Genomic DNA, 26,954 nt, shown 5'->3' on the forward strand with positions numbered 1-26,954 from the left:
TCTGTCAAGACTCTTTGGATTGAAGGACATCATCTTACCAGGAAACTGCTCCTCGCCCTATGAACTCAATCTCAATGCCAATCACGACTGGCCAGTTTATGTCAACCCAGGAATACTGTTCTTCCTCTACATTACCATAGCAACTGTTCTCAAGACGGGATATCATGGAACACCGAGCCAGGTATGTGCTACTTTGTCTTTAGCAATCTCCTGTGTTGAAGACCAGTGTTAAGTTGATTTGTCAATTCACCCTGACTTCTTCTCAGAAGTGCATTATAGTCAGGCATTAATCATTTTTTTCTGAAATGTCGAGAATAAAGTCAAACTTAATCAGAGAAAGACTTTGTTTGCATTTCAAGAATAAAGTTGAAATACTATTTTGTAAATAAATACAGTCAAATTGTCAAGAATAAAGTCTACTGTAAAAGCTGTGTAAAGCCATTAGCAGCTGTTTCAGTTGGCTCGAATGTGGCTGCCTCTTCAAGCTTGTATGGTTTCTACCTCTGAACAGATACAGTTTTCAGTGCAATAACGGCTAAAAGAGAAAGAATTTCCTTGCCACTAAAACTGATTTTAAAGAACAACTTCATCATTTCATCTACACAAGGTAAAACAGTTTGACTTTACTCTTGAAGTGTCAAGTTAATTCTCTCCCCTTTTTTTATCTCTGTATGTTTTTACCTCTTATCTCAATATGCAATATAAATATTTCTACTCTGATATAGTCTGACTTTATTCCTAAAATTTAAAACATTTAAAAAAAATTACGTATTTTTACGACAATACAATTTTATTCTCGTAATGAAAAATCTTTCTACTCTTGTGCTAGTAAAGGCTGTCAAGAGTGCTAACAAGAATAACTTGCCATTTTTTAATCTATCTGGAAATTATAATATAAAATGTGTCAAAATGTCTTAAAATAACTAGACTTACGTTATATATGTTGTTGAGTTGTGTTCTTACATTATTTTACATTACCAAATGTTTCCAGCAAGTTTCAAACCTGTAGAAATCTGTCATTTTAATCAAGGTAACAGTGCATCTCATTTTGTCACCTGTCGGTAGTGACATGTTCCATTGTGCACATGTCAGCATTGTGTTTTAAGAGGTGTACAAAGTCAAATTTGTACAATACGCTTTTTTAGATCTTGGTTTATATATATTTTTTATTTATTTATGAATTTTTTTGACCAGATGAAGGATTTTAGTCATCTGATGTCTGAATCTTAAGCTATCAGCGAAACAAACTCATTTAAATTCAGACGTCTGTGTCCGCCAACAGCATCAGAGACACACTGAACTAGACAATGTTCTATTCTAGAGGGTTGGGGCCCTCACAGCATGAGGCCCTGTCACCCTTGGTCTAGAAGGGTGGAGGAACTGCTAACATGGCCTCATCAGAAGGTTTCAAGCTGTACGTGCTGGTGAGCACTGATTTAGAAGCTCAGCCAAGTAGCTTAGTGTTAAACCATACAGGGACTTAAAAGTCAAGAGCCATGTTTAAAATATTTTTACGCATAGGCAGCCAGTGAAGTGAAGCTGTAGGGGAGATATGGTCATGCTTTTGCATTTTGGTTAAAAAAGAAAATCAAGAAACATGAATTGAACAATGGGTTTTGTGTGATTATGTGGGTGCTCTCGTGTTGGAGGCCCTATGAAACCTAGACTACACTATGCCAATGGATAAACATCCCCACCTCTGTTGGAGCCAGTGTCCTGGAGAAAATAACATCTGTGCACTCCAGAAAAATACCATACTGCTTGTGTTCAGACACCTCAATTTAAAAACGGTACCATTGTGCTCTCTCCACCTTGAGTCAGACATCATAATGGTCCTATTACTGACAAATATTATACAACACTTCATTATGACCCCTGGCTGAATTACTGAAAAGGTGATTTAGACATTTTACGCTCTGACATTCCCCTGCTGCTGTTGTGTTTTTGGCTTCCAATAACACAGTGACACATCTGTTGATGTGTTGTGAATTAAGTTGCAAGAAACATTTATGTTCAGATGATAGCTAAGAGAGTCTTATACTCTGCCTAGTTCACCACTTTCCCACTCATTTGGTTAATGGCAGAACAAGGTAGCACCGTTGCCTTTAATAGCTGAGGTGCATCTATCATGGCTTTGGAACAATTTGAAACATTGGCATGACAGTTGCAATATTTTGTTTCATTATAAAAAGCTGTCAAGGTGATTATGTGTTTCTTCTCATATCTTGTATTTGTGTTGAGCAGGGGGAGGGGGAGGAGCAGCAGGAGAAGAAGGAGGAGTTAAAGGAGGGGCTGGAGTTGAGATCATCGAGTCAACAGAAAGATAACTATGAAGATGACACACAGGTACTCATCTCAATGTCTGCACTCTGCTACTCACTAAGCTAAATCTATATGGACTTTCACTGTTAACTTACCCAATGCTGATATTATAATATGAATTCCTACACTGTCAACATACTTGAGTGTAGAAGGGTATTTCAAGCTTCTTCTTCAGAAGCTGTGTACTGTTCAGTTTATAGAAGAGTTTGCTGTCCTTTCACTGCTGCTTTTGAAACAGTAAGCAAGTCACCTGGAAAAATATGTGTGAGTTTCGGGATAACCACCTGAACCATGGAAAATGGACTTAATTTATATATATTTATATAGCGCCTTTCTAGTCTTAACGGCCATTCAAAGTGCTTTTCACTGGTCTGATGAAGCTGGATTTCTGCTTTAAAAGCTTAAAATGTTTGAAATTAGTTTCATGGCCATGACAGGGAGTTCAGTGAACTCCAGTGACCCCCACATCACAAGATCAGAGTTTGACAGCAGGAATCCAAGAGCCATTCTGCCGACCATCTGCCTCCCTCTGTCAACAGTCCAGGCAGGTGTGATGGTGTGATGGTGTCGGGAATGTTTTCTTGACTCACTGTGTCACCTTAATACCAATCAATCAAGTAATCAAGTCAATCATATGAAGAGTTTGATGTGTGTATCTTGATCTTCTGTTTCAGCTTATGCTCTTGTCAGGAAGCAGCAGAGAGGCTGTGGCTGGAGAGATTCACACAGACCTGGGTATCAAATGCACAGTTTTTCTCAGAAATCATTTCTGTAACTGAAACAGTTTGTATGTTCAAAAAAAGACAAATATTTAGATTTGATCGACTACAAATAATATGAGCTTGATTATATTTTTTTTCTTTCACTCAAATTAAAAGTATGGTGAAAGTATCTGTAACAGTCCCAATGACTAATACTTGTGTAATAATTCCTTGAAATATACATGTGAATTGATGTCAAAGTCAGGACTCCTGATAGTGTGTTCTTACACTGCCAGGATAATTTTTGAAAAAACTATAAAACTATAAAGAGCTAAATGCTTTTAAAAAAAATCTATTTTGTAGACTGTGACATTTTTTTCTGAGGTCCCAGCAGAATCATTTATCTCAGGCTTTGTTTCCCCACAACAAACAATCCTCCTGTGATGACAGTTATCCTGATCCTAGCAGCAACAGATGACCTGCAACAGGAAACTGCACTTACAAAAATGAAAAAGCTTGAGCTGACAGGGTAGAGTGTGACCAGAGATCATTTATTTATAGTATCATTGGCTTCACACTGCGTTACACTATTGACAAATGTCTCTTAAATGAGAAATGCTTTGCCTTTCATTTCGGTAACACTGGTGTGATCTGGGAACAGAGGGACATTACAAGAGTTATAACACTGTCAGGCAGGTTTTAATCAATTCTTGAGGTTAGACTAACATTTTCAGAGCAGAAAATGAGTGTGTAGTGTACTTTGTCACAGTTATCTTCTTCTAACTTTAACTGTGACCTGTGTATAATGTGGTTTACCGGCTGAGCCATGTTGTAATAATAAAGAAAATCATTGTTTAAAGATAAGAGATAAACTAATCCCTCAGATCTGATAAAAATCTTTATCACAGAGCTCTGCTGGTGTGTTATTATTCAGTGTTCTACTCTGCATACTGAGATGATCGATGTTATTTCTGGCAGGTGTTCCTGACGTCCCCAGTTGTCAACAGAGTGAAAGTCCTTTTTTCCTGTTGGGGAAGGTGGTGATGCAGCAGAGCTACGTCTGTGCTCTCATAGCCATGATGGTAACTATTGGAATAAAGCATGATTTTGTACAAATAGAATATAATATATTTTCGACATATATCTACTCAATGAAGACAAGTGAGTTAAAAAGCCTGTAGTAATAGCATACCAAAACACTATAACAGTAAGAATCTCACTCACTAGATTTGTTGTTGTTGTCATGTGCTATGTCCACTTTGTTCAGGTGTGGAGCATCACGTACCACAGCTGGCTGACCTTCGTGTTGCTGCTGTGGGCTTGTCTCATCTGGATCCTGCGTGCCAGGTTCTGTTCACACCTGTAGCTGAGACAGAACAGATCATGAATGTGCTACTCTGCTTTATTCATCCCTACAGATGACTGGGCTTGATGTGTATTGCTTTGTCCACAAAACAAATACATATATTACATTTTAAAGTTGTGTAGATTTCACAGGATCTGTAACGACTGAACCCACACTGAAGTGTTGTGTTAGGGTTTAGACCTGTTATTGAAGTAGCTGTTTCTCTTTGCAGGCGACATGCAGCCACTCTGTGCTCTCCATTCATCCTGCTCTATGGTCTGGCTTTGTGCTGTCTCCAGTACGTCTGGGCCATGGAGCTTCAGCCTGAACTACCCACCGCTGTGGGAACCATGAGCCTCAGACAGCTCGGCCTGGACAGAGCCAAGTACCCCTGTCTAAGACTGGGAGCCATGGTGAGTCAAGAGCATAGACACTGGTGATTTTATGATGATGAAATGAAGCCTGTGTCCTTTCATTCTCTGAATGATATGGATTATCAATATGACCTGTCTTCACCGACCCCTGGCTTTTGAAAGATGCTATTGGAAGCTGGAGGTCATATATGGTTGAGTGATATAAAACAGATCTATTAGGACTTGTCTCTCCAAACTACAATACAGTGGCCGGGGGGATGTGGCAGTTATAACTGTGTGTGTGAATGGGTGAGTAGGACTTGTACTGTGAAGTGCTTTGAGTGGCCAATAAGAAAGAAAAAGTTCTATATGAATACATCCCTTTTTACCTAAAGGAAAGTCCTCTTGTACCAACACTGGTCTAATGAACTAATGCCTTTTTAAGTCAACCTTTATACTTATTCATTTACAGATACTTCAAGCCCCGCAAAAAACACTTGCAAGTGTTCTATTCTTTATCAGACAAGCATGAATATGATGCTCATAATAATAATATTACTTTTCATCACATAAATGCAATTTGCTTAGCAAAAAAAGGTATTCAGAACACAGATGTTTTAAAAACAAAACATTTTAAGACAGTAAATATGTTAAAACAATAACATATTTAAAAAAAGGGTTACCTCTTTAACTTTCAAAGAAAAGACAATGTATTATTCTTTCTCTCTCTCTCTCCAGCTTCTGTTCACTTTAACTTTCTGGCTGTTGGTGCGTCAGTCAGTGAAGGAAAACTTCAGCAGGAAGAGGAAAATGGCCACACCACTGCAGGAAGTCACTTCAGGAGGTCCGACATCTTTAACACACACACGCACACAAATACATGTCTCTGTATAGTTGTGAGGACAATCATTGACATAATGCATTCTTCAGCCCTACCCTCACCTTAACCATCACAACTAAATGCCTAACCCTAACCCTAAACTAAACCTAACCCTAACCCTAAACTAAACCTAACCCTAACCCTAAACTAAAACTAATTCTAACCCTAAAACCAAGTCTTAACCCTCAAACAGCCCATTGAATTTGTGAGGACCAGCCAAAATGTCCTCACAATGATGGCGCTGAACCAAAATTGGTTCAATATCATTGTAATATAACTATAGATAGACATGTGCACACATGCACACATGCACACGCACACGCACGCACACACACACACACACACACACACACACACATACACACATTGCATTGGATAATCAAGAGACAAACAGTCATTACATAAAAAATACAAAGGAACATGGGGATGGGATGAACATTAGCCTCATCACACAATGTCCTGCCATAAATAACATTCTCAAAGATGATGAACGTTGTACTTCTAAAACAACACAGATGTCTTTCTCCTGCCTCCATTGGGTTGATTTGGCACAAACACAGACTTGTGTTTTGGATACTGTTTTGCAGAGGATGACACATGTTTTACAGACCCTCTCATATGTGGCTCTTCCTCTCCTTCCATCAGAGGGGGCTGGTGACGAATCAGTGCTGAAGGTTCTAGGAGCCATGGTAATGAGCTGTTATGCCAAATACTGGATCTATGTGTGTGGAGGGATGTTCATCATGGTCTCCTTCGCTGGAAAACTGGTTGGATACAAGATCATCTACATGCTGCTGTTCCTGCTGTGCCTCTGTCTCTACCAGGTAGGAGCAGGCCTACAGGTCATTGTGTTCAGTGTTGTCCGTCATGTTAAAAAAACGGTCAACGTGTCATCAAACATGCTCATATCGATAACTTTGATATGACACAAATTAAATGTCAAAAAATGTTTTAAAAGTTAAAAAAATATTCATGTTAAAGACCCAGTGTGTAAAATGTAGGTGAAAGGGATCTATTGGCTAAAACTGAATGTAAAATAATACCTTGCGATGTTTTCATTGGTGTGTTTCATCTAAATTGTATGAAATGTTGTTTTAGAATGGGGGCCTTTATAATTAAATACTTTATATTTACATCAAGGGGGTCCTCTCTATGGAGGCTGCCATGTTTTTTTACAGTATTTCAAACTGGACAAAAGTTTTTTATGACAACCGAAGGTTTCCACATGTTCTCCTTCATGTTTGGAAGGGGAGGGTGAGCTGAGGGGTATTCAGCTGCAACATGCAACTTCACCATTCAATGTCACTAAATTCTACACACTGTACCTTTAAGTAACTTCATATTCCACATTTCATGCTTCCAAGGTGTATTATTCTCTGTGGAGGCGTCTGCTGAAGCTCTTCTGGTGGCTTGTTGTGGCCTACACCATGCTGGTGCTGATCTCGATCTACACGTACCAGTTTGAAGACTTCCCTCGATACTGGAGAAACTTAACTGGCTTCACAGAAGAACAGTATGTTCTCATACCAAAGACAGTGTCTTCCTCCACCCTGCTGATTCTTTTCTTTTGTATTTCCCTATTTCTCACTTGTAGGATGGTTCTCTTGTCCCTTAAGTTTTTTTGTAGTTTGTGATCTGTACGCTAAATTGAAAATTGTATATAATATTTAAACCCCTATTTTTCCATGCCTTTAGCAGGATCATTGTTATCCCCGTTTTACTACCTGGGTCCAGATTTACCATGTAGTAATACAATGTTTTTATTTATGAATAATTAACATTATAGTATGAAACCGAAATAATAAAAGTGTATCCCTGTCATCCCCAGGCTGGCAGCCATTGGTCTGGAGACATTTGCTCTGTCTGAGCTCTTCAGCAGTATTCTGATCCCTGGCTTCTTCCTGCTGGCCTGTATTCTGCAGCTGCACTACTTCCACAAACCCTTCATGAGAATCACTAACCTGGAGCATGTTACACCAATACACAAGTAACACAGCCTGCACACTCCCACTGCTCATATCACTGAAGGAATGTGTTGCTTAGAGTTACAGTGATTTGTATGAGTGTCATTACTGTATCTTCTGTAAAGAGATGAATTTGAGTGAAGCTGAATCTCTGAGGGTCCGCAGTCCCAGGATTGTTGGATTGTTACAGTAGATCAGGAGGAGTGCAGAGGTGCAGTGAATAAATAAGACCTCAGCCAACACCCTGAAAACAAAATATCATCCACCTCCTATGAAACCACTCTGCTGCCCACAACCCATAAGATAATATACTCAGTTTCATGTTCACAGTTAAAGGTCCAGTGTGTAAGATTTAGGTGAAAGGGAACTATCGGCAGAAATTTAATGTAGAATAATCCTCATGATGATTTCACTAGTTCGTTTCACCTAAATTGTGTGAATTGTAGTTTTCTTAACCACAGGAAAGGCCCTTTATATTTAAATACTTTATATTTACATCATGGGGACCCTCTCTACGGAGGCCTCCATGTTTTTTACATTAGTCCAGACTGAACAAACTAAACACCTTTTGAATTTTTATGACAATTAAAGGCTACCACAGTTTCTTTTTCATGTTTGGAAGGAGAGGGTGAGGTGAGGGGTGTTCAGTTGCTACATGCAATTTCAACACTAGATATCTACACACTGTACCTTTAACTAGTCAGTCAAAACTATGATAATGTTTTACAGGTAAAGAAAAGGGGTGTATGAACTATGTATAAACATACTGTAAAGATGTATAATCAATAATTTATAGATTAAGTATATATTAACTGTTTATAGATACAAGTTTTTTTTATTTAACTGTCTTTTAGGAAAGCTGGATCCTCTGGTGGTGAATATCATAGTCGTATTGAAAGTGAAGACTATGCTGCTACATTTGACTTCTAATCCAATACGTTTTTACCTAAACACTGAGAAATTCATTTGGCAGACAATGTTCATAAATGAAGTTCGATCCTCTTAACTGAATGAATTTTGTACAGATTTCTCTAAATGAAAAAATATTTATATTTGTAATTTTAATTCAGTTTCACTTTAAAGAAACCTATCCTATCATGAATGAAGAACCAGTGAAGTTAAAAGCATGACTAAAAATACATTACTTACTAAGAATGAAACATGAGTAATATGTGAGACATCATCAATCTGCCTCCAGGAAGAAGAACAGTGACAGGACTGAGACGACTGGGTCTGGGAATGTGGGGGGAAACTTTGAAGAGGAAGACCTGTTGAATACCATGGATGAGGAATCTGAAGATGAAGGTAAAGTTTATGTTAAAAATTAAAAACACATTTTCACAGCTGAATTGAAACTTTTGATGAGACCAACTGCTTAATAATAATAATAATAATAATAATAATAATAGTTAGCAGTAGTAGTCTAATAATGATGAAGGATGAAAATCATGATAGCAGTCATGTCAGATGTGGATTTTGCAGCTCTAGACTTAGAGATACTTGAAATTTAATTACAAGTATTAGTGTATAAATACATGAAAAGACAGAGAGAGGAAGAGAAAAGTATTCAGTGCATCATGGGAGATCCCCCTGGACTGTATAGAGATGGTGTCTGCACTTCCTCCCACTATCCCACAATCCACGCCGTCATTTGGAGCACAGTAGCAGTCAGGGGATGGAGCTGCGAAATCGAGGTCGATACCTATGCTCGACAAATGGAGAGTCAGTTACAGCTGTCAATCATACATTTTAGCTTCAAAATAACTAATAAAAAAAATTACTTGACAGAAACCATTTTCGAGAAACTTTTATTTGGATTTTTTAGCTCCATGCCCCATCCACTAACATGGAGGAGGTGGGGTTTATGACCTACTCTGTAGCCAGCCATTAGGGGGCGATTGAAACACTGAAATCGTCCACCTTTATATATAGTTATGTTATTATTTCATGGTCATAAGATGATATTAACCTAACTAAAAGACAGTAACACAGCTAGCTGAGAATAGTGACGTTTTTTTAAATGAGAAGCGGAGCTTACATGAGAAAGTGAAAGTGACTACATTTCAAATCACATTCACAACATTGGCAGAAAGGACTGATCTCAGCTGTTTAATTATTTTCCTCTCCTTTCTGTCTACTCCTCATCTCTCACTGTCTCTGCTCATCTGTCCTCTCTCTTCCCTTCTTAAGAGGTGTTGATGCCCAGTAAGTGGGGTCTGGTGATGGACAGGTTACTGGTTCTATCCAGAAGATTCTCTGACACTCTGACCAAAGTTCAGGTGTTTCTCTGGAGGCTTCTGGAACTCCACATCCTCAAGATGGTGGCCTTCTTCTCTGTGTGGGTGGCACTTCAAGAGGTAAACGCAGTTGGAGTGGTTGTGTGAAGTGTGTGCACAAAGAATGAGACAATGAGTGAATTACACAGTACACAGCAGTCAATCATGCCACAATTATGCTATATGTAACACTAATATATAACACTTCATCTTCCACCCAAAAGTCATTTAGGATGCTGTAGGGTATTTATTTGCAGAAAACTCAAAAAGCATAACCAAGCAGAATTGCAAAATACATATTTGCTTCCCTGTACTCTACTTTTCCAATACAATACAATTACTCAAACTGCATTACAGGTTAGTAATTTGCATATATATATATTTATATATATATCAATCAATGTGCATTTTATTGGGTGCATTGTGGGAAAATGCTGTCCTCTTTCTTGTTTGTCCACAGCCATCTGTGATGAACCTGGTCCTGGTAGTGTTGTGGTCTCTGGCGATGCCCTTTAGTCGCTTCAGGCCCATGGCGTCTTGTCTGTCCACGGTGTGGGTGTGTGTCATCATAGTGTGCAAGATGCTGTACCAGCTCAGCGTTGTCAACCCTGTTGAGTACTCCAGTAACTGTAGCCTGGTAAGACACATGAACACACAGCCATGATGTTACATTCCATCTCATTAGGACCTTTCTTTATCTATCTGTTTTCAAACTTCTCACTTTTGCATGGCTTTAACAAAAACAAACAAAACATATTCTATCAGCACTTCTCCCGAAAGTTGTTTGTTTGTTTTTCTCACTGCATTACAAAGCAGTGTTACATATATTCTTCATATTCTCCAAAACAGTTTGAATAAAACCAATTCATCACTTGAATTTTAATATCAGTTGGAATCTGATCTATTTTACACTATACACAAACATTTAATCTCAAAGCGTAACATTCCATTATGTGACTGATGATGTCACAGTTTGATTTACACAGATACAGTGTCAATATGGGGTAGAGCAGTTGTCCTCTAACCAGAAGGTTGGCAGTTTAGTCCCAGTCTTTTGCAGGCCCAAGGCCCCTTCTCATAAGAAAAAGTGTTGAACATAGATGCTTTGTATGAATGTGTGTGAAAGGCAAAAACTGTGCTGTAAAGTACTTTGAGTGGTCATCAAGTCTAGAAACGTGCTATATAGATCCAGTCCATTTGCAATCTTATGGTAAATCACATGTGTAGATGCAATCAGGAAAGTTTTTAATCTGACCTGAGCACTTTGAATTGCCATTATGCAGTATGTCCATATGTTTGGGCAGGAAAGTCTGAGAGTTTTAGCTACATATAAACTTAGCCCATGTTACAGTCACTGCTTGTGACTGCTAGTTCCTTATTTGCGTTGTTTTCTTCCCCAAGAGCTGGGACAGTGGGTGGTGTTTTAGGGTAATTTGACCTGAAACAATAATAATGTGCTCCCCTGGGAGCTGGAGTGATATAGTTTAGTTATCACTTATACATTTGCCTGTTTCCTCTTTTCCTTTCAGCCGTTAATAAATGAAACCAACCTTCCATCAGACGAGATGATGAACTCCTCTCTGTATAAGGATCCAGTGGATCCAGCCAACTGGTTTGGAATCAGGAAAGATGCCACCGTGCTGGGATACAGCAAGGTATATTCAATATGTTTTGAGATTTCTCCACTGTTTCTGGAAAGACATTTTACTGTTAAACTAGGTTACATATTCAGTTTTTCTTCCATCTGTTGAGTCTGATGATCCACTAAATTGTCTTTGTCTTTTCAATGTTTTTATTTGTAGAACCATTTAATTGTGCTGATGTTGTTGGTGTTTGAGGCAACAGTGTATCGTCACCAGGCTCACCACTACCGTCAGCTCCAACGATCTCCCCCAACCATTCCTGCTCTGTTCCCTGCTGCCACCAGGGACACTGTAGACCAAGGCCTCGTATCCTGCCTCAAATACCTACTCAACTACACCTTCTACAAGTTTGGATTAGAGGTAGCTTAGAAAAAATACTTACTGTACTGAACTGGGGTTTTTTTAGAGCAGAGATGAATAAAAAGTGAAGAAAAGCTAACGTAATAAGATATCTGAATCAAAAATTATTGTCTATTGCAATACTTTTTGAGATGTTATTCAAACAAATACTGAATGCTTATAAGTTTCTCTGGGAGACTGTTCCAGTGCATCAATGGATTGAAAAAAAACATTATCAAGTTTCAGACATTTTTTCCTGTTTGCCTAATTTTAGTTTCTAAATCGTTCCTTCTTTTTAAAAGATTTGTTTTCTGATGACGGTGAATGTGATTGGCCAGCGGATGAACTTCTTGGTGATAATCCATGGCTGTTGGTTGGTAGCTATCTTGGTGAAGCGCCGGCGTGCAGCTATTGCCAGGATTTGGCCCAGATATTGTCTCTTTCTGTCCATCTTCATGATCTACCAGTATCTGCTGTGTGTGGGCATACCACCGGCTCTCTGTATTGGTGAGTAGTGTGAAGTAAATTCCACAATATAAAAGATACAGTTTATCATTACAATCTAATAGAGTCTAGTTCAGTCTTCTTTTTGTCTTTTGGAGAGACTGAAGTCTTGTCTCATTTGTCCAATGTATTTTCTTAGAGATGTTGTCTTTCATCTAGCCATCTGAAATATCATACAGGGTTTTTTTTATCTGCCTCTATGCCGGCAAATGTTTTCAGGTTGTCTGTCTGTCCCATTGTGAACACGATATCTCAAGAATGACTTGACATCTGGAACAATTCAGTTCAACTCAAAGATAAACTGATTCGATTTAGGTTGTCAAAGGTCAAATTTCAAGGTCACAGCAACGTCATGTTCATGTGCACATGATATATCAGGAACACCCATTATAGAATTTTAGACTCATAAATTATCTGATTCAATTTGGGACGGTCTCAAGTCTGCCTTTAGGGAATGTCTTAAAATTTGAACAAGTTGTTACTAAGATGAACTGATTAGATTACAATGGTCAAAGGTCACAGTGACCTCATATGACTCTGTAAAAAAGTAATGTAGACTGAAATTGTACTGGTTTGTGGAGTTATACAACTGCAGTGTGGAGCTTTTTAGATTTTGTTTCCGGTCTTTCAGGCCTCCAATAATAAAAAAAGTTTTTTACCCCCCGACCCTTAGCCTGCCCCCAGACTGCATACTATTAAAACGTCTTGTCCATCCCATTTATAGGCACAGCATAATAGAAACACTTAACCTCATTGTCTTCTGGTCCATTTTATGCACAATTCACTTCTACCTTCTTCCCACCTGTAATTCTGTGTGTATGTTGTCCTGTAGATTACCCATGGCGGTGGAAGACTCCAGTGTTGATGAACTCAGCTCTTATTAAATGGATCTATCTGCCTGACTTCTACACTGTGCCTAACTCCAAAAACCTCATAGGTCAGTTGCTCTGCTTGTGCACCTGTGGGTCTTTCTGTGAATATATGTGGAAAAGCAGCAGAGTGGTGAGTGTGTTATGTCGATTGTGCTTTAGAAATACAATGTTTATAAATACATGAAGTTTTATTCAACATGCAACCTCAGGTCATTTTCAGCTAATTAATCCACGTTACTCAGTCTTACAGCCTTAATTCTTAGTTCACTGTTTGACCCTCTGGCTAAACTGCACTACATAGATTCTATGTTAAAATGTATTTATGATAAATACACTAACATAGTTGTAAATGTGAAATGCTCTCCTCCTCAGCTTTCTGTACTTGTAGAGTCATATGAACTAAACACATAATTCTTTTGCATTATATATTGTCAGATATATTGTTGCGTTTCCAGCGCTCTGGCTTCAGCCCCTCTCCGTACTCAGGCTGCTTTCTGTTCACTTTACTTCAGAGTGTCCCATGTGGGCGGTTACTATTTAAACAGTTTCATCCACTCCTGCCATCCGCGGCTTTATTATATGGACTTCGCCTTGCTTTCTTTATGACTTTTGGAAATAAAAGGATACTAGTGCACTTACTTTTTATTTTACTATAATAGATACACCAGCCTTTAAAATGTTTTTATTTATTTTGCTACACCAATATTCTTCAGTCCAACTCTGATCCACTCAGTCTAGTCACTATAGTTTGAAGAACACACTAGCTCCACCACCTAAGTGCTAGTTTTGCTGGTGTAGTGAGCATCACAGCCACAAGCATATAAGTGCACATAAATGCTCACATTAGCGTAAGCTATGATGTAGGGTCTGCATCCATCCAATACACAAACATAAACCAAACCACTCTCCCTGTTTTCAGTCTCTCCTTCACTGTCTATCAAGTATCAGAATGGGTGCTATGATACAGCAGCACCCGATGGTGATGATAATGATGATGATGTGTTGCTGTGTGTGTGTGTGTGTGTGTGTCCACAGCGGACTTTGTGCTGCTGATTTGTGTGTCCCAGCAGTGGAAGGTGTTTGAGTGTGAGCACACTGAGGAGTGGATGGTTCTGGCAGGGGAGAACACAGATGACCCTGAACCGATGGAAGGTCGACTGTTTAATCCTGCACCCAACTTCATTAACTGCAGGTAAATACAGCATTCAATTCAATTCTTTTCAGCATTCAAATCATATATACCAAGGCACTTTATCTCAAGGCACTTTATACAGAAGGTCAAGCCATTAAAATCTTATTTATTATAGAGAAACCCTGACTAGTTCTAATTAAAACATAATGAAAAGAATGAAACTTGTAAGAGTGTAAAGTTGTTATTAATGACAGCAGCAACAATTCATATAATAAATAATAATAATAATACTAATTGTTGTTGTTGTTATCCTGCAGCTCTGGAGGCATGTGTCTCCCTGTTATGATCAGACTGATCACATGGTTTGAATGTGATAGTGACAGAAAATGATAAATGTGACAGAATGTGATAAATCAGACACAGTGGAAACTGTAGTTTATCTGATTTGCTATGAGCTGCAGTTTCCCTCCTTCAGGAGTTACACCTTTTTCAGTTGAACCTGGACTCTTTCGTCAATCAAAGCTATTTAAACATGAAGTCTTTCTTTTTTTCCCGGTCCTCTTTCAGGAGTTACCTGGACATGACCAAAGTCCTGGTGTTTCGTTACCTCTTCTGGTTTGTGCTGTCAGTGGTCTTCATCACTGGAGCTACCAGGATTTCCGTGTTTGGACTGGGTTACCTGCTCGCCTGCTTCTTTTTTCTGCTCTTTGGAACACGGCTGCTGGTCAAACCCTCCAGGACCCGTCTTACCCTGTGGGACTGTCTCATCATCTATAACGTGGCCGTCATTATATCTAAAAATATGTTATCAGTAAGTATAAAGCTCATGGTGCTAGTTTGCAGCTTTTATTTTAAGGTCTTGACCTCTTGTCTTAGTTAAAAAGAAAAATATGTCACAAAAAAATTCTAAACTACAGCAACTGGGAAGTGATGAATTATTTTTTGTTCCCACAAGTGCAACAACATGCAGTAATGTATGTTTGGTGCTTGTCGGTGTGTGCACCTCCAAACATACCTGCTATCTGGTTCATGGGTGAAGAGGAATAGAGATCAGATGTTGTAGTGATAATAGATACACTGTCAGCCAATCCCATCACTGATCTATTTGTTCTGAAATAGCTGAGCCAATGGGCTGTATTTTTTAACAATCTCTATGAAAGGTGTCTCTGGGACAACCCACCAAAGAAAACTCATTCTTTCATATGTATTCAGGTATAAGGCAAGTATGAATAATTAGCATGTACAGGGATAAACTAGCCTCACTTCTTAATTTTCTGTGAAGAGGCCATTTACATTGTGTCTGAAGTTCCTGGTAAGTTTCCTCTGCAAAAGACATTTATAATTTTTCAGAAAAGATTGACTGACTATGTGAACATAACATGTAATAGAATAAAATCAAATGTAGATCTGTTGAATTGAATTGTGTATTTCCCCCTGTGTTTGTGTTTCAGATCCTGGCTTGTGTATTTGTATTTGAGATGCAGAAGGGCTTCTGTTGGGTTATTCAGCTCTTCAGCCTCGTTTGCACAGTTAAAGGATATTATGACCGTAAGTGTGTTAATAATGATGATTATTACACCGTGTACATAGTCCATATGCATGCATATATAGTGCATATATAGATAGATATAGATATATAATATGTAAAGGAAAGACATTTAAAAAGAAAACGTCTTTATGCTGTAAGCTTTCAATATTAGATACTGTTTTTAATCTCTAGCTATGACTGTATGTTCATGTGCCAATGGCCATGTCTTTGAAATGATTAATACATTTTGTGCTAACAAGATGTTTTATCAGAAAGTCCCACCTGACACAAGCAGTGGCAGACATATGTATTCTGCAGAATGGCCTCTGAGAATCTGAATCTGAGTATATGTCATTGCAGCAAAGACAGTGAGTGATAAGACCTGCAGTCTTCCAGTAGAGGAGGCTGGAATCATCTGGGACAGTATCTGTTTTCTCTGCCTGTTGCTGCAGAGACGAGTCTTCCTCAGTTTCTACTTCTTGCATGTGACTGCAGAGCTGCAGGCTTCTGCCAAACAGGCTTCAAGGTAATACACACTTTGTTCCGATGAGAAAAAGACTCAATTTGTGATGTTTACAGCCTTCCATGCTCTTGCAAGTGCATTCCTGTGTACAATGTGTACAACAAAAATTGTTTCACAGAGTGATTCAAATTAAATAACCTTATAAATATGGAAAATACCTTTGTATAATGCTTATGTATTTCCTTTAATAAGACATAGAGTAAAATCACCAATGTTAAAGCCACTTGATTTTTAGAATTTGCATAATTTGCAAATTACCACATTGAATCTACTCCAGATCCCCTAATTCTCTGTCCAGGTTGCTTTTTAAGACAATCACCATAACAACACCTGGTTATTAGCCACTATTAGATATTAGGTACACATGAAAATATAAACGTTCAAATTTTCATTCTTAATATTTTCAAGAACAGTTGTTGGTTTGCAAACAATCCCAAAAGTACCAATGCTTATAGTTAATTTGATGAACTTAGTGTCTCCCCAGGTTCTTGATTGATTTCTGATTAATGCAATGACAATTGTATTTTCCTTCCAGGGGGTTTGAGCTCTTCAGAGCCAGTATTGTAAAGAACATTAAGTTCCACCAACAAGCTGAGAAGAAGTCTCTGTCACAGCTCAAGGGATCGTAAGTATTGACAGTAAAGTACAGTAAGTCCAGGTGATGGATTTTGGTCAGTTAGTGGCATTAGAATTGTGTATCATAGAACAAGTAGAGAGGGGGAGCTGGATGATGACATTCTTAAAAATGAATTGTTGTAGCTGGAGTTGCCTTCACCACTGGATGATAGCAAGCGAACGTGTTTAGGTGTACTAGCAGAATAGTTCCTGATATATTATTGGTCTATCAATCACTATCAGTCCGCTACTCTGTCCAGATCCAAACATCTCACCATTCCCTGATCTCTCCTCTGGAGCCACCGTGTGGTTGACATTTGTAAAGGGTCCCAAAAAACACTATTAGTCAAACAATTGTTTAATTTGAAATACATAGATCAATGTTACTAGAACATTCAACCCATATGTGATAATTAAAACAAAGAGGGTGTTAGTGAGCTCCAATGCTGATGTTGGTAATAAGGTATGTCATCTCAAGGTTAGGGCTTGGGACAGCCTGGTCAGATCCTCCCACACCAAACCATTTCTTTATGGAGAAAGCCATTGTACACAACAATGTTGTTGACATTCCTGTATAACATATTATTATATGCTGCAGTATTAAAATTGGACTGGCCCAAACCAAGAAAAATAGACCAAGATTAAAAGTACACAAATGTTTAGGGACAGGGGGTCCAGGCACTTACTATGTATGAGCATAACAGGAGATGTTGGCCAATGTGCCAAGAGAAGTTGCATCATAAAAAGAATAGGTTCTATTTGTCTATTTATTCAGGCCATATTCATAAGAAAGCCAAAGGTATATTTTTATTTCATGATATTTTGGTTTATGTTTGTTTTTCTTTGAATCTATGTCATTTACATTTTTATTCTTTAGCCACAAAATTACTGTCTTCTAACCTAACTAATTAAATAAAATGTCTGAATGTGTGCAAGACACACACACACACACTCACACACACTCACACAAACTCTCACACTCACCATTCTTGCATTTCGCTCTATTTCATTTCCGGTGCTCTTTTCTCAGGATGCAGAGAATTCGCTCCAAGCAGCAGAAGTACAGAGATGGACATAAAACAAGTAAAGACTCCAACAAGTCTCCGTCTGCTGGTACGACTCAATGGTTAACTAATTCAGCAAACCTCATCCCTGTACCTGTAATTACTCATTGTTACCTGAGTACATTTTAATGCTAATATATGATTTTACAAAAAGTTTGACAGTAGGATAAAGAATAAATCCGAAACAAGCTGATAAGATTCACACCTTTGACATTGTTTTTTGCACTCTTTGCAGTTTTGTTTTGAAAGGTATTTTGTTTGCTTTTCTTGCTGGTTTTAGCAATGTTTCATGAGATATATTGTATAAAGTCATGTTTCTATAATGACGGACTCATTGTGACCTTGTGTAGCCTCCCTGTGTTCTTTACTCTTGTGCCCCAGGTTATGCTGATGTGTATAATCCCATTAATAGTAAAAATGTAAGGCTAACAAAGCCATTAGAATATTAATCCTCCTAAATAAACCTTCCATGGTTTCCTTCCAGAGAGCCCAACAGAGAGGAAGAAGTCCAGGAAGAAGAAGTGGCACCGGCCTTGGTTGGATCATGCTACAGGTAAGACAAACAGTCTGTTTCATCTATTTTATATCTGGATTATATATGTAATCTAATTGTATCCTATATTTTCCTATCCTCACAGTGCTGCACTCTGGAGAGTACTACCTGTTTGAATCAGACAGTGAGGACGAGGACGAGCTGCAGTCGGAGGAACAGAAACCGCAGAAACAGACTGCTTGTCAGGTCAAACACATGGAATATACTGAGTTCTGTATACTATATACACTTTTAAGGCTTTATTATATGTATGTGAGTATTGTTGGTATATTCATTGTGTTACTGGTTCTTGTTTTTCTCTCTCAGTTGGCGTACCAGGCATGGGTAACCAGTGTGAAAGCAGCTCTTAAAGAACGTCAGAGACGCCAGCGACAGTTGAGGAAGGTTGAGAGAAAAAAGAAAGAGAGAGAAGAAGGAGTGGATCCACAAAAGGAGGCTTTCTCTGCAATAGGTTAGATACTCTTACATCCTTTTTCACTCTAGTGAGTAGTGTAGCAAAGGGTTCAGTGACTCCCCGAGCCCAGTTACAAATGGCCCAATCCAGTGTTTCCCACATGTTGGTTGATTGGTGGCGTCCACAATATCAGAATTGGCCCCCCTCTCTCTCTCTCTCTGTGCCAATGACAAACAGTTCTGTAAAGCACATTGAGTGGTCATCAATAAAATGGTGCTGACATTTTTGGGGCAGTAAAGATGTCAGCATCAGTGTGAGTGGTGGAATACCACATTATCCCACACAGCAAGAAAGGCTGGAGGGTTTCTTCCCCTCAGCTACTCTCCTCAGCTGGCACAAGTCAGTTAGTAAATCCAAAATAAATGAGCCTTTCTGTATCTTAAAGGCAGATGCTTCATTTCACTACTGTGGCCATAGCTGGGGTTTGGAACGTGGATAGCTTTGCCTTCTGGCTCTGCCAACCCTTCACCATAATGGTCCCCAGTACTGCTGACGCCACACCAATCACCAGATATTAGTCTTCTTCACTTGGAGCAGCAGATCACCCCCAACCAGGAGAAATGAATCCACTGATTTCCGACAGTGAAACCATGGCCTCAGACTTGCTGGTGTTGTCTCTCCTCCTGCCCTCTTCACAAGTTGTTGAATAGCACCCCATTGTTGCTGAAATACACAGAGTGATTAGGACAACAGATCCATATCATGGATCCATATATGTTCTCCACTTCACCAAAGACAATCAGACTGGATGGTGTTACTCCCATGACCTCCATTGTGCTCCAGCATGGCTAAAGAGATGATCGACTGTTTCATGGCCAGGGCGGAATCCTCATTACTTTTTCAAGGCTCAATATTGGTCATAGCCCTCTTTCCAGTCTCCAGGGACCCTGAGCAGTGTGAATCCCTGATAATAGAAGCTCACCCTGTAGACCATCTTTTTAAAAATGGGAACCACCACCTCGGCCTGCCACTCCTCAACCTCCACACAACACGGTCAGCCAAGACAGCCCGACAACATGCACAGCATCAAACATCTCAGGGTGAATCTATCCGCAGCTGTGCCTCGCCACTGAGAAACTTCTTGACTACCTTTCTGCTGTGGTCCCCTTTTGTCTGTGATGAAGAAGACTAAAAACAGAACACCTGAATAGACTTTCAGCTGAAATTACAATCAGTTTTGTTTGGAATGACTGTTGATGTTTACTTTTATTGTAAATATTCTATGAAGAGTTTCTTTATATTTCCATGTGGTTGCTACAGAAATACACACCATTAGTTCAGATTAGATTGTGTCTGTTACAGATCTGAGATCTGACAACACTGTTAGCATTTTAAAATGTGCTGCTAATATCTAATGTTTTGCTGCTGAAGATGAATGAGAACAGAGTTCAGAGTTTGGATAATGTAGTCATTGAATGCATTTTCTGTGACCATTGCAACAGTAAATATCGTTAATATATTTTACAACCGGTGTGTGTGTGTGTGTGTGTGTGTTTGTGTAGGTTCTGAAGATGATGTGTTTGAGGGCCCTGTCATTCAGGAGGAGGGGGAGGAACAGGAGTCTGGTAGGTTTACATTGTGGCACTCTTGTGTTTGTAGTCAACTAATAATTGGTAACTAGTAAATGAAGATGAGCCTATTTACTGAGTATACTTAAATTAGTACAATTAAAATATAATATGTTAAATATTTGTTTTATTTATATTTTATTTATTTATTAGGACAGATATTTGGAAATGTGTGAATATTTCATCATGTAATTCCTGTAATTCTATTTAGAAACACTGTTGCCACTCTTCAAATAAATACACACCAAATGAAGTTTACTTAGAATTCTGCTCAATCTACAGCCAGTCACAGTTTACTTCCTTCACTGTATTTCCCTCCCCCACCACGCCCCACTCACCTTGTTTATGTGCTGCAGGTCACGGTGAGATGGTTCAGAGGATCATGGACATCCTGCGGTTCTTATTGGCCATAGTTTTGGCCATGGTGGATGGACTGACTCAGTGGCTCAACCTGCTGACTAAACAGTACAGAGAGACGTCTACTGTTCTTTGCAATGAACGCTACTTCATCATACACAAGATCCAGCAGGTAAACATGACACAGACAGTTTTCCAAAGACATTTTGGATATTTGGAATTTTAAAAAAACAGTGCGCACACACACACACACACACACACACACACACACACACACACACACACACACACACTCACACACACACACACACTAACTTGTGTATGCCTCTCTGATTTGCAGCATCATACAACTGCAGACTCCACAGATGACCGAATATCTTTGGGCAGTGAGAGTCCCACGCTGGAGACATGTTTGGATGAGACTGATGCAGAAATCTCCACTAAATACAGGTTAACGTCTCTTCTGTTTACCAACTACATATGGATGATAGGCACCACTAGCAGTCATCAACCTGTTTATGTTTTAGTGGATGCTTTTCCCTCTCAGTGCTAAAATGTGTGTATTTAAACCACTCTCTTAGCTGCCTAGAGGTGGATAGCAGGGGTGTGAGCGGCCGGTGTACCCCCAGGCCAAGGCGCAACAGCACTGACAATCTCTTGAGTCCTGAAGCCCCATCCAGTAGCATGGAGCTGGTACCAGAGTCATCCAAACACCAACACAGACACTCCAGAACAGCCAGTGAGCTGCTGGGAGACAGGTAGATACTGGGGACGCGCTTGACTGAAGGCTAACTGCAATCCACATTCAGTGGTTTTTAGTTTCATTTGACCACCTTGGTCTCTCAGAGTGATTTGTGTTTGACAACATCAATACAATGATTTTGTGAATTAATATGATAAAAGTTTTATTTTGAAATTCTGGCCATTGGTCACTATCAGTCACTGTTTTGTGGAAATTGTGTGATAGTTGAATATGAATGGATGTGACTCTTTCTTCTTTTTCTCCCTGCAGGCAGTTCTTCATCGAGGAGCTGGAACAGAGCAGAGACTTCTATAATAACCAGAGCCGTCTGCTCAAGCTGCTGTTTGCCATGTACAACCTGCTGGCAGCTAACTCAGAGCTTGTCTGCTATTTCATCATAGTGTTAAACAATGTGGTCAGCGCCTCTGTAATATCACTGGTCCTGCCCATACTGGTGTTCCTATGGGCTATGTTGGCTGTTCCAAGACCAACCAAGAAGTTTTGGATGACTGCTATAGTCTACACAGAGGTATAATCACACCTTTCAGAAACTTAACTTCTGCCATACAATTACAGGGAGATTAACAGTTTGTACTGTTTCACTGCATGAGGGAAAAAATACAAAGTAACAGTGAGCATGAGTTGTAAAAGTGGACAATGTTTCAAAACCCAAACATGGACTGCACTATGGATTAATACTAAGTTATCCGTTGTAAGGTTTGGTTTTTAAAATTCAGAACCAGTACAAAGGCAGGGAGGTGCAGTGAAGGATATTTAATATGAAAGGCTTACAGATGCTCCACCAATCATCCAACTCTCCATCCATCTGCGGGGCAGCTGGAGCCAATCCCAACTGGAATTAGGCGAGAGGCAGGGTTCACACGAAATAGGAGTATTAATTCTATTTTCTTACTATTGTGCTAAATCATAATATACATTATCACTAGGAAATTTGCATAGTAAGCCTGAGACCTTAAAAATTATAGAGAAACCCAACAGTTCCCACAATCCTGACCGACCGGCTGGGGTTGGGATGAGCGGAGAATCACAGGGCCAGCATATAGAGACAAAAAAACATTCACACTCACATTTACACCTCCCTTCAATTTAGAGTCTAATAAACCTAACCCCTCCATCAATCACTTTTATTAAATGTGCAGCATTGTTAGCTCCTTGTTTTGGTTATATTGTGCAGTTTAACTCTGAATAGTTTGGTGTGTACAACAGCTTCCCTCAGGTCTATAAAAAATTTTGACCATGTAACCATTCCCTATTTTTAAATGTCTTCCTAACTATAAACACTTAGATTTCTGGCATGATTCAGACAACATGCCATATGACATAGATGTGATACACCATCTATAGTATACCATGACACTTACATACAGATTTAACCAAACAATGGCCTTGAAGATCTCTTACCACTGACTAGTAAATGAGAGAATGATTCCAAGAGAAGTGCTGTCAACAAGCCCACAACTCACATATATACATACTTTTCTGCCCCCTGACTGATTCTACTACTTTGCTTTGCAGGTGATGGTGCTGGTGAAATACCTTTTTCAGTTTGGATTCTTTCCCTGGAATAGTGTATATGAGATGAATTTAAATGAAGATAAACCTTTCTTCCCACCTCGCATCCTGGGACTGGAGAAGACAGACAACTACATCAAATATGATCTACTGCAGCTGCTGGTTCTGTTCTTCCACAGATCGCTGCTCATGGTCAGTTCTTATTTACACTAATTACATTCATTATAGATCATAATAATCATAATTATTGATCATAATTTTTTTTATTTTTCATATTATCTCTTGTAGCTAATGTTTGAGTTGGTCAACGCTTTTTTCCCCATGACCTTCTTTAAAACTGGAATTCTGCAGAATGGTCTTGACTATGCATTTGATGGCTATATTATGGCATGCATTTCGAGCTGTGGTGGCAAACTAAAAAGTCTAATGCCCCAGTTTCACAGTACTGAATTAACAGTAATGGCTACCAAACCTGTGCTTTTCCAATGCTCTGGGTTGTTAAACCTGATGTGGGTGTGGTATTAATGTTCATTTCTTTTCAGCTTTGACCTTTGACTAAAGTGTTCTGTCGTCTCTCGTATCCTCATGAGGAGAGTATTAACTTCATGTATACAGTTAGCCCACATGTTATAGTACAGTATGATAATGTACCCCTATTCAGATGCTTACTATAATAAAATGTGCATGCATTTGCCACACAGGGGACCTATGTTGTTATTTTTTAAATCAATATACAGTATTTCAGTGGAGAGCAGGACAGAGCAGCTGCCCACACTATACAGGAGCAATGCTCAATGAACTGCCCCTAAGTGATGCTCAATTTCATTTAAATATTGTGTGTGTGCACAGCGTTATGGTCTCTGGGACCATGAGGGCCCCCTGGAGGAACAGAGCCCGTCATCAGACAGTTGTAAGAATGAAGGAAAAACTGGCGAGGCAGATGAAGATGGAAGGAGGCAAGAGGGTGGAGAAGAGGAGGAGCAGGGCAGAGTTACATCCACATCCACCCTGGATAACCTCGTAATGACTGAACATGACCAACTTGAAAAGGTTGGTGCAAATAATAATTGATATTAGTTGCATTGACCAAAGCAGTGACATCATGTTATAGTATCGACAGTCAATTTTCTTTTAAAGGAACACGTTTTTTAAAATATTGTCTATCAATGTAGGATAATGTGGACAATGTTGAGCCGAGTGCTAGCTCTGCAGCTGCTGTACCACAAGCTGAAGCTGAGCCAGCACCCCCTGGGTCAGAAGATGGTGCAGACATGCTGAATCCTCCAGGCAGGCTAAGCGAGGATAAGACAGAGGGAAACAATGAGCAAGTGATAGAGGAAGCCCCAAAGAAAAGCAGCAGTATCCGCTTCCGCAGGAAAACTAAACAATCAAAACAGCACAGCAAAGGTTTGTGCCCTCTATATGTGTAGACTGTGGTAGTTGAGGTGTTACTCCCAACATTAACACAGGCTGTACCACACCCACATTCCCTCGCTGACACACCAAAATATTATGTTCATAATTGTATCTGTTTTTATCTTTGTTCTAGTTCCACCTGTTCCGGTGGAGCCTACAGCCGAGACCACTGATCCCAGTAAAGAACCAGTGAATAAAAAGAAGAAAGGCAGGAGGAGAGAGGCAGCCAGTCAGACACTGCTTGCTATTGGAAACAAGATCAAACATGTCTTCATCTCGTGGTGAGCACAGTATGCAGAGGTATCTTCTAGTTAATGAGGGAGTTTTTTCTCTTCACAGTGGCCAAAGTGCTGCTCATTGTGGGAACTGTTTGGTTTCTCTATAATTTTTAGGCCTTGACCTTCTATGTAAAGTGCCTTGAGATAATGTATATTATAATTTGGCGTTGTCCAAACATTTTTTAACTTAATTGAATTATAGATGCTGTGAAGTCAACAACATCTTACTTATTATCTACTTATTATCATTTATTTAAAAAATGTTGATACAAAAAATGTAGTTGCAATAAAGAATGAATGTGTTCAGCATTCACTCAAACATCCATTAATGCAGTAATGTATTAATGCAGTTAATGAATGCATGTTTCCCTCTACAGTATTCAGAGTGTTTATGGGCCAGCTCAGGGCTTCTTCGGGGATATTCTCCAGGCTGAGTATCGGGCTGCCACCGATGTCTACGCCCTCATGTTCCTGACAGATGTCATTGACTTCATCATTGTCGTCTTTGGGTTCTGGGCTTTTGGGGTAAGAGCTAGAAGGAATGGTTGATTTAGGAAGTATTTATTAAAGATTATACATTTATGTAAATGAAAAAAGAATAAACAATGACATTTGAAAAGAAATTAAAATTTGCAATTAGATTAAATATAAAAAGGTGAAGTGGCCACACATGGGGCCAGTCTGCATCACCAAAGAGACAATGGTATTTTGCCTCTTGTTGAAGCTGTCTATCTACATTTGGTTGACCATTATCATTATGCATCAACTGTTTTACAGGTTTGAAATGAGCGTACATATCATGCATATTCCACCACTGATCATCTCTCCTCAGAAACACAGTGCAGCGGCTGATATAGCCTCCACTCTGTCAGAGGACCAGGTTCCTGAGGCCTTTCTGGTGATGCTGCTCATCCAGTTCAGCACCATGATCATTGACAGAGCCTTGTACCTACGCAAGGCCGTCTTGGGAAAACTCATCTTCCAGGTTCAGTCCACTTATTCAGATGATTAGCATTCATGTATCGATGTATATCAGACACCAGTGAGTGGATTTTCTTTCTTATGTCTCAGTAATCCTCAAATTTACTTCCTGGAAAGATTCATCTGTAACATTGTGTTGCCCAACTGTAACAAGAGGAAAACTAGGTTACTTTTGGAAAGAAACTGTTTACCCTGAAATATTTGCTGCTGTAACATCAGAGCTTTGCTCCTCAATTTTAGAGCTTTTCAATTTATGTGCTTTAATGAATTCTAAATATTTGTTCCTTTAGTTTTTTCTGTCTGGGCCCCTTCCTATCATCTCTCTGTTTCTTCCCTCCAGGTGATCCTTGTGTTTGGGATCCACCTGTGGATGTTCTTCATCCTGCCTGCTGTCACTGAAAGGTGAAGTTAAATCAAACCATGCATTAATTCACCAATTGACAAAAACCCAGAAACTGACTTTGCAATTAGAGCTATGTTGACATTGGAGTAAAGATGTGTTATTCTGATCAGAACCTTAATCTTCCTCATCTCCTCCTCTCCCTGTTTAGAAAGTTCAATCAGAACTTTGTGGCACAGCTCTGGTACTTCGTCAAGTGTATTTACTTTGGCCTGTCGGCCTATCAGATCCGCTCTGGGTATCCTACCCGTATCCTCGGCAACTTCCTCACCAAGAAATACAACCACCTCAACCTGTTTCTCTTCCAAGGGTATGGAAACAAAGCAAGTCTGCAGCTCTTTGCACTGTCTAGTAGAATAAACATCTTGCACTATTTTTATATCACAGAGTACTGATGGGTTTTACTTAATACTTCCTGCAATAATGTAATTATGCTTAAAATTAAAATAATGAATTTCAGTGAAACACTCTTAAACCAAAAGCATTGGTCAATGTTACTCTACAGCAGGAAAACCAATTGTTAGGTTTTGTGGAAATTGTGGGATGCAGATTTTAAAAAGTTAAGTTAAAAAGCAGAACTTTCAAAGAAAGTGGTAAATTAATTCCACAGT

At 39.2% G+C, this 26,954-nt stretch overlaps 1 protein-coding gene across 1 annotated transcript in view; it reads left to right on the forward strand.

The window, feature by feature from the left end:
• piezo1 (piezo type mechanosensitive ion channel component 1 (Er blood group)) overlaps positions 1-26,954 on the forward strand; it is a 76,283-nt gene that overhangs the window by 41,028 nt on the left and 8,301 nt on the right. Inside the window, exons 7-45 of the mRNA XM_020103574.2 lie at positions 10-181; positions 2,245-2,346; positions 2,997-3,057; positions 4,002-4,105; positions 4,291-4,370; positions 4,601-4,781; positions 5,460-5,565; positions 6,247-6,425; positions 6,966-7,114; positions 7,430-7,588; positions 8,764-8,870; positions 9,756-9,922; positions 10,302-10,478; positions 11,371-11,496; positions 11,644-11,844; positions 12,126-12,330; positions 13,160-13,264; positions 14,235-14,391; positions 14,899-15,142; positions 15,783-15,879; positions 16,220-16,385; positions 16,918-17,007; positions 18,028-18,110; positions 18,546-18,614; positions 18,700-18,800; positions 18,921-19,065; positions 20,571-20,633; positions 20,993-21,165; positions 21,334-21,443; positions 21,575-21,751; positions 22,006-22,264; positions 23,272-23,460; positions 24,118-24,318; positions 24,441-24,675; positions 24,818-24,965; positions 25,340-25,487; positions 25,795-25,947; positions 26,284-26,345; positions 26,495-26,653. Of these exons, the coding sequence (XP_019959133.2) occupies positions 10-181; positions 2,245-2,346; positions 2,997-3,057; positions 4,002-4,105; positions 4,291-4,370; positions 4,601-4,781; positions 5,460-5,565; positions 6,247-6,425; positions 6,966-7,114; positions 7,430-7,588; positions 8,764-8,870; positions 9,756-9,922; positions 10,302-10,478; positions 11,371-11,496; positions 11,644-11,844; positions 12,126-12,330; positions 13,160-13,264; positions 14,235-14,391; positions 14,899-15,142; positions 15,783-15,879; positions 16,220-16,385; positions 16,918-17,007; positions 18,028-18,110; positions 18,546-18,614; positions 18,700-18,800; positions 18,921-19,065; positions 20,571-20,633; positions 20,993-21,165; positions 21,334-21,443; positions 21,575-21,751; positions 22,006-22,264; positions 23,272-23,460; positions 24,118-24,318; positions 24,441-24,675; positions 24,818-24,965; positions 25,340-25,487; positions 25,795-25,947; positions 26,284-26,345; positions 26,495-26,653 (5,610 nt within the window). The remainder of the gene's footprint in view (positions 1-9; positions 182-2,244; positions 2,347-2,996; positions 3,058-4,001; positions 4,106-4,290; positions 4,371-4,600; positions 4,782-5,459; positions 5,566-6,246; positions 6,426-6,965; positions 7,115-7,429; positions 7,589-8,763; positions 8,871-9,755; positions 9,923-10,301; positions 10,479-11,370; positions 11,497-11,643; positions 11,845-12,125; positions 12,331-13,159; positions 13,265-14,234; positions 14,392-14,898; positions 15,143-15,782; positions 15,880-16,219; positions 16,386-16,917; positions 17,008-18,027; positions 18,111-18,545; positions 18,615-18,699; positions 18,801-18,920; positions 19,066-20,570; positions 20,634-20,992; positions 21,166-21,333; positions 21,444-21,574; positions 21,752-22,005; positions 22,265-23,271; positions 23,461-24,117; positions 24,319-24,440; positions 24,676-24,817; positions 24,966-25,339; positions 25,488-25,794; positions 25,948-26,283; positions 26,346-26,494; positions 26,654-26,954) is intronic.

The sequence above is a fragment of the Paralichthys olivaceus genome, chromosome 14, assembly GCF_024713975.1.
Source record: "Paralichthys olivaceus isolate ysfri-2021 chromosome 14, ASM2471397v2, whole genome shotgun sequence".
In the NCBI taxonomy this organism is placed as follows: Eukaryota; Metazoa; Chordata; class Actinopteri; order Pleuronectiformes; family Paralichthyidae; genus Paralichthys; species Paralichthys olivaceus.